Source organism: Puma concolor, chromosome A1, assembly GCF_028749965.1.
Source record: "Puma concolor isolate L17-30 chromosome A1, mPumCon1.1.hap2, whole genome shotgun sequence".
Classification (NCBI taxonomy): Eukaryota; Metazoa; Chordata; class Mammalia; order Carnivora; family Felidae; genus Puma; species Puma concolor.
The window spans coordinates 117,048,643-117,062,652 of NC_141667.1; the positions used below are offsets into that span (position 1 = coordinate 117,048,643).

Here is a 14,010-nt window from a genome sequence, read left to right on the forward strand (position 1 = left end):
TGTGCCAGAATTGTCACTATCTTTTCATATACTCTAGGTAACCTTGGGTACTTCCTGTAGAACTAGCATAGATTCAGGGAACCACTGATGTCTCTAATTCAGACTGCCCAAATGTAAATAGTTACTCTGAAAAACTTTTTTCTTTTAAATTTTTTTTCAATGTTTATTTTTGAGAGAGAGAGACAGAGCATGAGTGGGGGAGGGGCAGAGAGAGAGAGAGGGTGACACAGAATCCAAAGCAGGCTCCAGGCACAGAGCCCGAAGCGGGGCTTGAACCCACAAACCATGAGATCATGACCTGAGCCGAAGTCGGACGCCTAAGCAACTGAGCCACCCAGGCACCCCAAAACTTTTTTCTTTTGAAATGGCTAATTATATTAAGTAGCATCTTGAAAGGAAAACTCTAAGTCAACAGAGACCCAAGTTTTTGACCTTTAAAATCATAATAAGCAACTTTTAATGTTTAGGTTTCTCTCTGAAAGTAAAAAAAAAAAAAAATCCTTACTTTGAGATTTATTAACAGCAGAGTAAGTAGACGTTATAAGATTCTAGGAGTATTCTCATATAGTAGTGGTTTGTCAAGTGTGTTCAAGGGATCCTGTGGAATTCTTGAAACCTCTCTGTCAGGGACTCCATGAAATGAGAACTGTTTTCATTAATCTAAAATGTTATTTGCCATATTTGCACTCATTTTCTCAGTGTACAGTGGTATTTTTCAGTGGCTACATGATGATAATACAGAAAATTGAATGGAGAAACCAGACATTAAGAGATTTGCAAAAACCCAAAACAATTTTTTGGAGGGTTTGGAAAATGTAGGTATTTTTCATAAGAAGTATTTATATTATAGTGGGTTTGTTCTTTTTAATGAATTAATGAGTATTTAAAAATTTTTCCTTTTTATAACATGATGTGTATCAGTGTTAGAATTCACATAAAAAGTATTTGGGATCATCACTGATTTTTAAGAGAATAAACAGATCATGAGACTAATGGTTTGAAAATAATATGTGTTCCTTCATGGTTACTCGTTAGAGAACTGATGATATGTATAATGTTTCTCTTGGCTGGAACAGACTTGACAACTGTAATGGGTTTAGTAGTATCATTCCCACGCCCCCACCCCCATCTCCCCAAAGTTCATTTCTACCTGGAATCTCAGAATGCAACCTTATTTGGAAATAAGATCCTTACAGATAAAATTAGTTAAGGATATTTCATCTCGAGATGGAATCATCCAGTGGCTAGTGTCCAGAGAAAGGAGAGAGATATGTGAACACAGACACCAGGGACTAAGGCCATGTGAAGCCCCATGTGTAAAAGGCAAACAAGGCAAGCAATTCCTGGGATTACCAGAAGGATTACCAAAGGATTCTTGTCTAGAACCTAAAGGGAGCATGGTCCTAGTGACAACTTGATTTTGTACTTAAAGCCTCCAGAATTGTGAGAGAATATGTTACATTTGGCCAACCACGTTTGTGGTAATTTGTCCTAAGAAACTAGTACGGCAACCCTTGGACTCAATAGGAGAAGATGAGGGGCGCCTGGGTGGCTCAGTCGGTTGGGCATCCAACTTCAGCTCAGGTCATGATCTCACAGTTCGTGAGTTCGAGCCCCGCGTCGGGCTCTGTGCTGACAGGTCAGAGCCTGGAGCCTGCTTCAGATTCTTTGTCTCCCTCTCTCTCTTTTCCCATCCTCCACCCATGCTCTGTCTCTGTCTCTGTCTCTCTCTCTCTCAAAAATGAAGATTAAAAAAAAATAGGAGAAGATGACAGGAGCTGCTGCCTCATTTATACTTTAGGTGGGAGTATTTCTCTTCAAAAATAACCATCTTCTCTGCCAAGAATCTAATATCCTCTGAGAGATCTTGCTTCAGTTAAGTGCCACGCAGAAGAGCATCTGACTTTAAAAATATAAAGGGGAACATAGATTTAATTTAAAAAATATACATGCCTTTGCTCTTTGTAAGTAACTTGTTAACCTTGAGAATGCTAATTGGTAAAATGTTTGTGAAAATTTAGAGGCAGTATTGCTGACTTGTAGATTGAGTTATTTGGTGAAGTAGGCAAAAGAGAGGTGAAATCAAATATTTAATGTTTAGCAATTTTTAGAGAAAAAATAATGTAGTAATTATTAATGATTAAACTGCCTTGACTACTTGTTGTCTGTTATATACAGGTCCGAAAATTTATAGTTTTAATTCTACAAATGATTCTGGAGGTCCTGCAAATCTGGATAAATCTATTTTGAAAGTGAGTACTGAGGTCTTGAGTCATTTCAAGCAATGTTGTCTTTGAAAAAGAAAGAAAAAGGTATATTCTTAAATAAAAGAAATCATGTATTTTAAATTTTTGTCATAAATTAATTGCTGATTTGTACTAAATAGATGTAAATCATAACATATATGTTGAAAGCCTATAGGAACTTAAGGAAGATGTGGGTAAGATCCAAATTAAAAAAAAAAAAAATTTAATGTTTATTTTTGAGAGAAAGAGGAGGGAGAGGGGAGAGAGAGGGAGACAAAGAATCTGAAGCAGGCTCCAGGCTCTGAGCGGTCAGCCCAGAGCCTTATGAAGGTCTCAAACCCACAAATCATGAGATCATGACCTGAGCTCAAGTCGGATGCTTAACTAGCTGAGCCACCCAGATGCCCCAAGATACAAATCTTTAAGGATAGCATATGCATCCTTTCAGACCTGGTTTAGTGTACATTTCCAGCCTCCTTTCCATTATTCTTCTCCACTTAAAATTTTAGTTTAAATCTCATTGTTCCTCCAAATCCCGTGTGATTTTATGACTCTAGGCTTTTGTCAGTGAACTCTCTGCTTAAAATGACCTGCTTCTCCTTCTCCATTTGTCACCTCTGGAGCCTCTAAGAAGTCCTTCATAACTCACCAGTTTTTCTTGTGGTCCCATTTTTTTTTTTAATAGTTGCCATGCTGGTTTACAGTGTACCTTTTTATATAGGTTTCCTGTGCTAGACTGATTTCTGTAGTACATTTTTGAGCATAGATCATGGTAGGCATTCAGTAAAGATGTGGTAAAGGAAAGGTACATGTTTGTAGGTACATGTTTGTGTACTCTGAAGTTTAAAGTTTGGAAAGAACATATGAAACAAAAAAATGGAATACAAAGTGGCTAATAGAAAAACAAGATCAAACATTGGGAGCCAAAAGAATTTGTGTTACCTAATTATTACTATTTATATAGTATTTATTTTTATTTGATATGTGTTCTTTTTAGTGTAACATCCATTCTTTAAAGCTGTTTGCTTGGGGTTTACGTTAAGCAGATTCCTGGGCTCCATCCACAAGGATTCTGATTCAGCTTTACGATTAAGCTTAGGAATCGGTCTTTATGATAGCAATTCGAAGACAGTGCAGCTTCAGAGGGTTTGTAAGAGGATTTCTTCCTTGCCATATGTTGCTTTTTTCATATCCCATTTTTTCTTAAATATGTGGTACAGATATAGTCCAATGGCGGTCTAAAATATAATAATTATTTTACCTGATTTTAGCTTAAATTCTTGGATTGTTGGCAGGGATACAGAAAACTATGTGATTTTCTTCTCATCATTTATTTATTAAATATTATGTAATAATTTAGATTCTAATTGATAGGACCTTTTTGGCTTCAACAGGTGGTAATTAATCACAAACTAGAGCAAAGAATTATTGGAGTGATAAATGAGCATAAAAAGCAAAATAATGACAAAGGAGTGATTTCTGGAAGACTTACTGCCAAAAAATTACAGGTATTTTGCAAACTTTTTTTAAGTTCTGTATTTTTTTTTATGTTTATTTATTTTGACAGACAAAGAGTGCATGCATGAGCCGGTTGCGGGGGGGGGGGGGGGGGGGCAGAGAGACAGGAAGAGAGAGAATCCCAAGCAAGCTCCATGCTGTCAGCACAGAGCTCAACACAGAGCTCGAACCCACAAACCATGAGATGATGACCTGAGCAAAAATCAAAAGAGACGCTTAACTGAGCTACTTAGGTGCCCCCACTAAGTTCCTTATTTTTAATGGAGCATTTTTAAGCCTGTTCTACGTTGTAAGATAGTGAGATAAAATGACTTTTTCAACTCCGTTGAGATTTTATGTAGATCATTTCCATCTGCAAAACTAGGGAAGGAATTGTGCCATATACAACTACACACATCAAAATGGTGATGTGAAAACTAAATTACATTCCACAAATTATATTAGGCTCTATAGTGGGCACTTTGCTTACATTTTGTCTGACACAACAATACCAGAAGATACTTTGCCCCATTTTTCAAATGAAGGAATCAGGGCTTGGAAAGATTACTACATAAGCTATAGTCTGCACTTGTTAATGAGTAAGTAGTAGAGTAAGCACAGTCTGGATTTGAACCAAATTCTCTTCAGCTCTGAAGATCATGCTTTAGAAAGTACGTTAAGATGCTTTCCTTTATAGATGAACATGTTCATTGAAGCACTAATCATAAGAAAAAGAGAAAACATCCTGAGTGGCCACTAATAGGAAAAGGTATGATTATGATACACCTACCTAATGAAGTATGTAACTCTTATAAGTGATGAAGAGTTTCTGATAACTTGGGAAGATGCTTATGTTACAATGATTAAAAAAAAAATTTTTAATGTTTATTTATTTTGGGAGAGACAGAGCATGAGCAGTGGAGGGGCAGAGAGAGAGAGGGAGACACAGAATCAGAAGCAGGCTCCAGACTCTGAGCTGTCAGCACAGGGCCCGATGTGGGGCTCAAACCCACAAACTGCGAGATCACAACCTGAGCTGAAGTCAGATGCTTAACCAACTGAGCCACCCAGGTGCCCTGCTTATGTTATAACATTAAGTGAAATTTGTTTTCACAAGATCAGAAAAATGACTGATAGGAAACATACTACATTGCAAACAATATCGTTGGATAGTAAGAATATGAGCAGTGTCTCCAGGTCCTTTTATTTATTTATTTATTTTCTAGGTCCTTTTATTTACTGTTTTAATTTAATTTTTTTTTTAATGTTTGTTTATTTTTGTGAGCAGAGGAGGGGCAGAGAGAGAGGGAGACACAGAATCCGAAGCAGGCCCCAGGCTCTCAGCTGTCAGCACAGAGCCCAGTGCCAGGCCCAGACCCACAAACCGTGAGAACATGACTTGAGCTGAAACTTGACGCTCAACCAGCTGAGCCACCCAGGCACCCCTTGAGGTCCTTTTAAAATTTATCCATAGTTCTCAAATTCTCAATCTGGTAAGCATATTTAACTCTTCTAACTAGAAGGGAGAAAAGATATTTTTGAAATTATAATTTGTATCAGAATTTCTGGTTTAAAATGAGTGGGCTACTGTGTGGCCCAGTAGCTTAAGCATCTGACTCTTGATTTTGGCTCAGGTCATGGCATGAGTTTCAGTCTTGCATTGGGCTCTGTGTTGATAGCATAGAGCCTGGTTGGGATTCTCTCCCTCTCTCTCTGCCCTCCCCTGATTTCCCTCCCTCTCTCTCTCTAAATACATAAATAACCTTAAAAAATTTAAATGAGTGGGAGAGGGGCACCTGGGTGGCTCAGTCAGTTAAGTGTCCAACTTGTGATCTTAGCTCAGGTCTTGATCTCAGGGTTGTGAGTTCAAGCCCTTGATTGGGCTCTGCGCTGGGCATAGAGCCTACTTAAATAAATAAATAATAATAAAATGAGTGGTAGAATAAAATTAGTAATAAAAGGAGAGAAAATTGACAGAATGACTTTTTTGCATTTCCCTCTTACAGGATTTATACATGGCTTTACAAGCATTTTCATTTAAGACTAAAGACATTGAAGATGCCATGACTAACACACTCTTGCAGGGAGGTGATCTCCATTCTGCCTTGGATTGGCTCTGTTTAAATCTTTCAGATGGTAAGTAGTATTATCATTAAAGTCTTTCATTTTCTAAAGCCCTTCTGAAATTCAGAATTTGTGATATTTGTATCAAGCTCTACTTAAAATTTTTTCACTGTGTTATAATTATTTTTTGAATGTTCTTACCCTTTCCTGCTCTTTGTAGTATATTCTCAAAGGTTGTAGTCCATGCAAGAAGAAATTTTTTGTGCATTACTTTCAGTTGTCAGTAGTCATTTTATAATGTACTTCATAGAACACATTTTTAAAGTTTGCCTACCTGTTACCTATCAGACTGTCTCTCCTGGTTTTGGTTTAGAAATTTGGGCCATCTGGCTTTGGATAGTTTTAATAACCAGAGAGTCAAGGTTGTCATCCTTAGCAAGAACCTAGAGTGCAAATTGCTTGTATGACTGATTAAGGATCCTGCCATATACTGTAATAGGCAACCAAAGAGTTGGGAAGGGTTCAAATCTTTTTTTTGAAAACTTAGGAGCCTAACACATTGAGAGTGAAATAAATGGCTATTTAGAGGTGGGCTGTCATCTGATGAGTGTTCGCACTTTGACTTTGACAATAAAGTCAGATTCATCATAGGATTTCTATTCTTGAGGAGATGAGTGTGGAAGAAAATTAGGTGCTCTTTGTTTAGCCAGGATTTTTGTGTATGTTTGATGAATGTGTATGTTTATGTTTTATATATCATATGTATGTTTTTTTTAATCCCAATTTTTAAGATGCACTTCCTGAAGGATTCAGTCAAGAATTTGAAGAACAACAAACTAAAAGTAGGCCAAAATTCCAGTCTCCTCAAATACCAGCCACTGTTTCACCTCCATTGCAACCTAAAATCAAAAAACCAGAAGATGCTAAGATTAAGGTAATTTAAGAATTAAACACGTGAAGTTGTATAAAATCAGAATAAAGTGCATTATAGCAGTTTATGAGTAGAAATACTAGGTTACAATAATGTTTTTGCTTATTGAAGAGAATTAGTTTGCCAAACTTTTCTGTCACGGTTTTGGTAGTGTGTTGCTGCATAACAAACCACCCAAAAATTTAGTGACTTAAACCACCAGTTTATTTCTTTTGATTCTGCAGTCTGGACCAGGGTCAGCTGTTTAGTCCATCTGTTTCCCAAGGTGTCTTACTAGGCTAGAATATCCAAAATGGTTTCTTACTTATAGGACTAGTACCTCAGCTGGGGGCTAACCAGGCATCCTTCTTTCCATGTGGCTAACTTATGTTTCCTCATATATGATGGTCACAGGGTGGTCTGATTTACTTGGCATCTGGCTTCTAAGACCAAGTATTTCAAGATGATAAGCCCCAGTCTATAAATTTCTTACCAAGCCCTAGCTTGTATCTTGGTAATGTTTCCTTGGTTGAAGCATATCACATGGCCAATTCCAAAATACGTGTGGAAGGGGATTACAGCAAGGAGTCAAGACTGGAAGGTATACTTCATTAGGGCGTTATGCTTAAATACACTGCGTATCACAAAACCTCTGTGTTCATGAACCTAGAGAACATTATGCTAAGTTAAATAAACCAGTCACAGAAAGATAAATACTATAGGATTCCACTTAAGTGAAGTATCCAAAATAGCTAAACCCTTAGAAGTGGGAAATAGAGTGGAAGTTACCAGAGGCTGAAGGGAGGAGAGGGGAAAATGGGGAAATGTTGCCTAATCATTTAGTTTCAGTTACACAAGATGAATAAGTTCTAGAGATCTTTGTAACATAGTGCCTATAGTTAACAGAACAACATTATGCACTTTAAAATATGTTCAGAAGATAGGTCTCATGTTATGTGTTCTCACCACAATCACCACTCCCTATCCCCACCAATCCATGTGCACAAAAGAACACAAGGAAGTTTATAGAGGTGATGGATATGTTTAGTATCTCGATTGTAGGTATCGTGAATGGACACATCTGTCCAAACTCATCAGAATGAGTTTATGTATATATTATGATAAGTTAATATATAATTGATATATTAACATGTACATTAGATATGTACAATTTTTTAAAGTTTATTATTTTGAGAGAAAAAGCATATACATGTGAACAGGGGAGGGGCAGAGAGAAGGAGAGAAAGAATCCCAAGCAGGCTCCACGTGGTCAGCAGGGAGCCTGAGACAGGGCTTGATCCCATGAATGGCAAGATCATAACCTGAGCTGAAATCAAGAGTTGCATGCCCAACTGACTGAGCCACCCAGGCACCCCAAGTATGTACAGTTTTTAAATATATGACTTATACCCCAGTAAAGCTTGAAAACAAAACAAAAACAAAAATCTGGAAGCATTATCCCCATAAAACCACTATTTTTAAGGAATAGCACTAGTTGGTTTTTTTTGTTTTTTAAACATTTTATTTTTTGAGAGAGAGGGAGAATGAATGTGTGATCAGGGAAGGGGCAGAGAGAGAGGGAGACACAGAATCCAAAGTAGGCTCCAGGCTCTGAGCTGTTAGCCCAGAGCCTGATGTAGGGCTTGAACCCACAAACACGAGATCGTGACCTGAGACGAGGTTGGATACTCAACCCGACTGAGCCACCCAGGTGCCTGGAGTAGCACTAGTTTTTAAAGTTCTCCTTATTGTTTTGCCTCTTTATATAGACATACCTTTTTGATTTTGAAAGTTTAGACTTCTTAAAGCAAGGTGTAATTCGTTTGTCCTTCACAGAACAGTATATGATTTTAGGAGGTTTACGTGTCTCCTGTTTCTGAGTGAAAAAAAAATAGTAAAAACAGGGACACTTGATAGTTTGACACCTTTTTCTAACTTTGGTTTTTCAGATATTTGTTTTTCCTTTCTAGCCAAAAAAGGAAGAAAAAAATTTGGAAGTAAATATGAAAGCATGGATTTTGCAGTATGCCGAACAGCAAAACGAAGAAGAAAAGAGTGAGAATTCTAAAAGTTTAGAAGAGGAAAAATTTGACCCTGTGAGTTAGAAATTTGTATTAGGCTTTTAGGAGTGGATGGAAAGGTTAAGCAAAATAAAACCTAAAAGTAACAAAATAAAAATGGCACAAAGTAACTGCTCAATAAGTGTTACTTACGTTTCCTCCCATCTTTAAACAGATAATCATCAAGTATTTTTAAATGATTATCATTTGTAAGAAGTGTCCTAAATTCCTTGGATAATAAAAGAAAGGCACATTTCGTTACAAAAAAATCCTTAGTCTGGTCAGAGAAACCTAGATATAAGAGAAACTAAAAATGTAAGGTTACATGAAAACAAGTTGTAGGAAGAACATATTACAATACGTGTCTGACAGTAGACTTTAGGATTTATAAAGTTTTCAAAGGACAACAGATACTTCACAAAAATAGACATACGGATAGCCAGTAAACATGTAAAAACAATTTCAAGATCACTAGTCATCAGAGAAATGAAAATGGAAACTGCAGTTAGATCCTCTTGTATATTCATCAAAATGGCTACTATTAAAGAGATCAGTAATACCAAGTGTTGGGAGTGCATGGAGCTGCAAGAACACTCAGACATTGATTGTGGGAGTATAAAATGGTATATCCACTTCAGAAAACTGGCACTTCCTTAAAAAGTTAAACATACACTTAGCCATGTGACAGAACAGTTCGTTCTTAGGTATTTATTCAAGAAAACTGAAAACATGTCCACAAAAGACCTGTACACAAATGTGCATAGCAGTTTTATATTCATAATAGGCAAACACTGCAAGCAACTTTCCAAGGCATAATCCTTGAATGAAAGAAGGGAGACACAGATGACTACATGTGTAATTATTATATTAAATTCCAGATAAGTCATCCTTGCTAAATCAATCTCTCGTGACAAAAGGCAGATCAGTAGTTGCTTGAGTCCAAGGATAGGGAAAGAGGATTCACTGTAAGGCAGCATGAGGAAACTTTTGGGGATGGTGGGAATGTTTTTTATCTTGATTAGGATGATGGTTAAATCAATATATATATTTATGAAACACATTCACCTGTATACCTAAATGGGTGCATTATATGTAAATCATACCTTAATAAAATTGGTTTAGAAAGAGAAAAGGGAAGTTGCAAAACACCATGTGTAGTATGATAAACCCATTTGTGTAAAAGAAAAAAATATATGTGTATTTTCATTCTATATGCACAGAAAAGATATGGAAAGATACACGAGAAGCTATTATTAGTGATTAGGACTGGGGTGGTAGAATGAGAGGGACACTTCTTTTTTTATACTCTTCTGTATCCTATACGTATTTTTTAAACTCTGTGCCTATATTAAACTAATATAAGCAAAAAGAACTTAGGACAGTATGAGTCTCCAGTCTCTTTTGATTAGAACATTTGGTCAAGACTGCAAGAAGAGAGGGGGAACTTGAAGGGTGCCAAGTGTGCATGGGCAGTAAAGGGAAGATGATCCATATGGGTAAAATAGTGTGAACAGTGTACAGAAGTGGATTGTGCAATGAGCCTTTGGGTATTAAACAATACATGAATATATACAGAGTATACAATGTGGATGAGTACTGACAGGAAGGAGTAAACAAGTGAGTTTAGCTGAGACCAGAAGATTTTGATCCCCAAAAAATGAATTTGACTTTTTTTTCTTGAGAAGAGCTTCTCGAAGTTGGGGGCAGGTGAGTTACAAGAATTTGGTATTTTAGGTCAAAATTAAAGTGCTTAAAGTGGTTTGGAATATTTAGTAGCATTCAAGGTGATTTGGAAAGGATAGGGAAGCCATTTGGTAGCTTTTGCACTTCCTCAGGTATGAAATAATAAGGCTCCAAATTGATATTGGAATTGGAAGGCAACAGAAACATTTAAAGCCAGAACCAATAGAAAGTTTTGGTTTACTGAGTAAAGAAGTTAATGAGCTAAAGACAGCAAGAGATTTTCAGGTGGAGGGACAGTGGTATCAATGGCAGAAATAGGAATGATGGAAGAATGTGATTTGGGTGAACAAGAGGTACAGACAGCTAACGCTTCTGTTTACACTGTATCAGTGTGTTCTACACAAAGTGGTTCCAGGCTTAAGCTCGATGTGCTGCCTTAGTTGATCTCTTTTCCATTCATGTTAACAGTTGTGTTTCATAGCAGCATTATACATGCCCTTATCTTCACCTTGTGCGTTGATGCTTCTCATCTGTACTTTGTTAACCTAAGGAAAAAAACAAATTTGAGTTTAATTTTAAACTGCATCTAATGTTTGCTCAGCGGAGCTAGTCCTTAAGTTTTATAACACCCATTTTACCAGAGGCCTTTTTTTTTTTTTTTTTTTAATGTCCCTATTTTCTACAAGAAAGAGAATATGGAAAGGTAACTTTCAGATGAATATTACTATATTATTATCTACACAATCCTTTTTGTAAATTATAAAATGTATAAAAACAAAATACTTCCTTTTTACAGAAATGAGCTTACTTAACTTTTATTCTGTAGTTTTTAATTTTATTTAACATGTCAAGGAAATTTTCCATGTGGATCACCCTCATTCTTTTGGTAGCTCATTTTTTTTTCTAATGGCTGACAGATTTTCTCTGTAGATGAGTACCTTTGATTTGCAGTTTTTCCTCTTCTGTCACTACTACCTACAAATCTGCACCTTTGTATTATTTCTCTGTGAAAAATTCCTAAAAGCAGATTTGCTGGATCAAAGAATAAGATTAAAAGATCATAGGTTTTTCTATAATAAACTGACAAATGACTTAACTGATTTTGTTCTTTTTTAAATTTCTGAATCAATATCTTCTTTGGAACAGAATGAAAGGTACTTGCACCTTGCAGCAAAACTTCTGGATGCAAAGGAGCAGGCAGCTACCTTTAAACTAGAAAAAAACAAGCAAGGCCAAAAAGAGGCTCAAGAAAAAATAAGGAAATTTCAAAGAGGTAAACACTTAAAAATTCTTAGGTATATAAATGTCTCTTCTTTTTTTGGCTTTCCTGGCATGGAGGTTGCCTCTTTTTGTCTACTCTTTCCTAACGGTTTATACCTGGGATTGGTAGGCTTTCTGTAACAAGGCAAATAATAAATATTGTAGGTTGTGTGGGCCATATAGATGCTCTCACAACTACTGAACTCTCCTGTCACAGCATAGAAGCAGCCACTGGTAGTATGTAAGTAAATGGCTATGTTCTCATAAAACTTTATGGATACTGAAATAGGAATTTCATATAAATTTTCACATGTCACCAAATACTTCGTATATTTTTCAACCAGTTAAAAATACCAAAATCATTTTTAGCTTATAGGCTATACAGAAACAGGCAGCAGGGCTGGATGCGACCCATTGGCCATAGTTTGGCAGCCTCTGAAATATACCATAAAATACCATCCTCATTCAAAAAGGAGAGTCAGGTACACTTCCATGAGCATTCATGTCTAATGAGTATGTTTTTCCAGACCTTCTACATCTGTTAAATAATTCATTTAAAACATTTTAGTATATGATGTGAAAATAAATTGCCTCTGACTTCTAGCATAAATTCCAATTAGAAAGTGTTGAATAACTGGCTGCAAGGAAAAAGAAAGAATGCTGTTCTGTTTTTGTTGTTGTTTTGCGGTTTATTTGTTTGTTTTTTAACCGTCTCTGCAAAGTAAAGAGACATAAAAAACAAATACAACAAAGCACAATTTTTTTTTTCTTGGTAGAAATGGAAACTTTAGAAGACCATCCAGTATTCAATCCAGCCATAAAGATTTCACATCAACAGAATGAAAGGAAAAAGCCTCTTGTAGCCACAGAAGAAGAAAGGGCTTTGAACTTTAACTTATTTGAAAAATCTGTAGCTGCTACTGAAGAAGAGAAAGGTAAAACAAAGGGAAAGGGTTTCGAGGTGAAAGTAGTAAAATGTCACTGAAAATACAACTGAGAAATTGTTAGTTTGCATTCTAGCAAACTACATAAGCTGGCAGTAAAGTTACGCTTCCACATGCTGTCTTGGAAAAATAATAATTATAACTTTTGTAGCATTTTGTGATTTTAAGTATCTTGTTTCAGTCTCATCTCTTTCCAGTCCATCCTCCAAATTCCTGCCAGAATTATTTTCCCTAACCTATCTAAATGTGATTTCCCTGTTAAAAACCCTCAATCAGTAGTAAGTCCAAACAGCCCTAAGAGGACTCTGCCATGAGTACTGCCTTGCCACTGGATGTGTGTAATGGTGCATTTATTTGTGCTAAGTAAATTATTGATATAGCTTGTATGATATTTATCTGTACTATAGTCAAGTCCTGTGCTAAATTGTCAGTTTTTTAATTATATATTCTTTGATAAATATTTATTGAATTTTTATTGTTGATAATGTCAGTTGCTGTATGTACGGTAATTAACAAAATAACCTAGTCCTTGCCCTCTTCAAGTGTATGGTCTTGTAGGGGAGATAAGCATTACCATATACACAAATATTTAATTATAAATTGTGATGTAAGCTATCAGAGCAAGAATACTGGTGTTTAATATTAGAGATAACAATGGGGCTGTTGATTTGCTCTGAGATCTGATAGATGATTAGGTGTCAGCCCAGTGATACCTTGGTGGGAAGAGCCACCTTAGAAGGAGGGAGACAGTACATTGGAAGTCTAAGGTAGAGAAGACGTAGAGCAGACTATTCAACAGAACACTCTATGATAGGAATGTTATATATCTGAGCTATCCAGTGTGATAGCTACTAGCCAAATAGGAGTAATGGGCACTTGAAATGTGATTAATGCAACTGAGAAACTGAAAGTTTAATTGTAATTAATTTAGATTTGTTCATGTGTGGCTACTGCCTCTGTACTGGGCCAAGCAGGCTTAGAGCATTTGAGGAAGTGACTGCCTGCCTGTGTGGCTATAATAGAGTGAGCATGATAAGCAGAGATGGACCATGAAAAGGTTTTAGGCAGTGGTGAAGAATTTGGACTTTATTTTATACATAATGTGAAACCAATGAAGGTGGCGGTGGCAGCAGCAGCTGTTAAGCAGAGAAATGACATCTGATCTATATTTTTTTCAAAAGATTACCCTTCCTGTGTGGTAGCCTCCCAAATACTATAATTCAGAGTACCCTGAACAATTCATCACATGGTTAGTTATCATAGACATTTTATAAGAATGGATGAGTTACTCAGGATACTTTTTTTTAAAGATTCAGATATTTAGTGGTTTTATCCATTAAGAGAAT

At 36.4% G+C, this 14,010-nt stretch overlaps 1 protein-coding gene across 2 annotated transcripts in view; it reads left to right on the forward strand.

Moving 5' to 3' along the window:
• DHX29 (DExH-box helicase 29) overlaps positions 1-14,010 on the forward strand; it is a 45,820-nt gene that overhangs the window by 5,286 nt on the left and 26,524 nt on the right. For both annotated transcript variants that reach the window (XM_025924107.2, XM_086700907.1), the window contains exons 2-8: positions 2,179-2,252; positions 3,641-3,754; positions 5,750-5,879; positions 6,599-6,741; positions 8,688-8,813; positions 11,607-11,733; positions 12,497-12,655. In XM_025924107.2, coding sequence (XP_025779892.1) covers positions 2,179-2,252; positions 3,641-3,754; positions 5,750-5,879; positions 6,599-6,741; positions 8,688-8,813; positions 11,607-11,733; positions 12,497-12,655 — 873 coding nt within the window. The remainder of the gene's footprint in view (positions 1-2,178; positions 2,253-3,640; positions 3,755-5,749; positions 5,880-6,598; positions 6,742-8,687; positions 8,814-11,606; positions 11,734-12,496; positions 12,656-14,010) is intronic.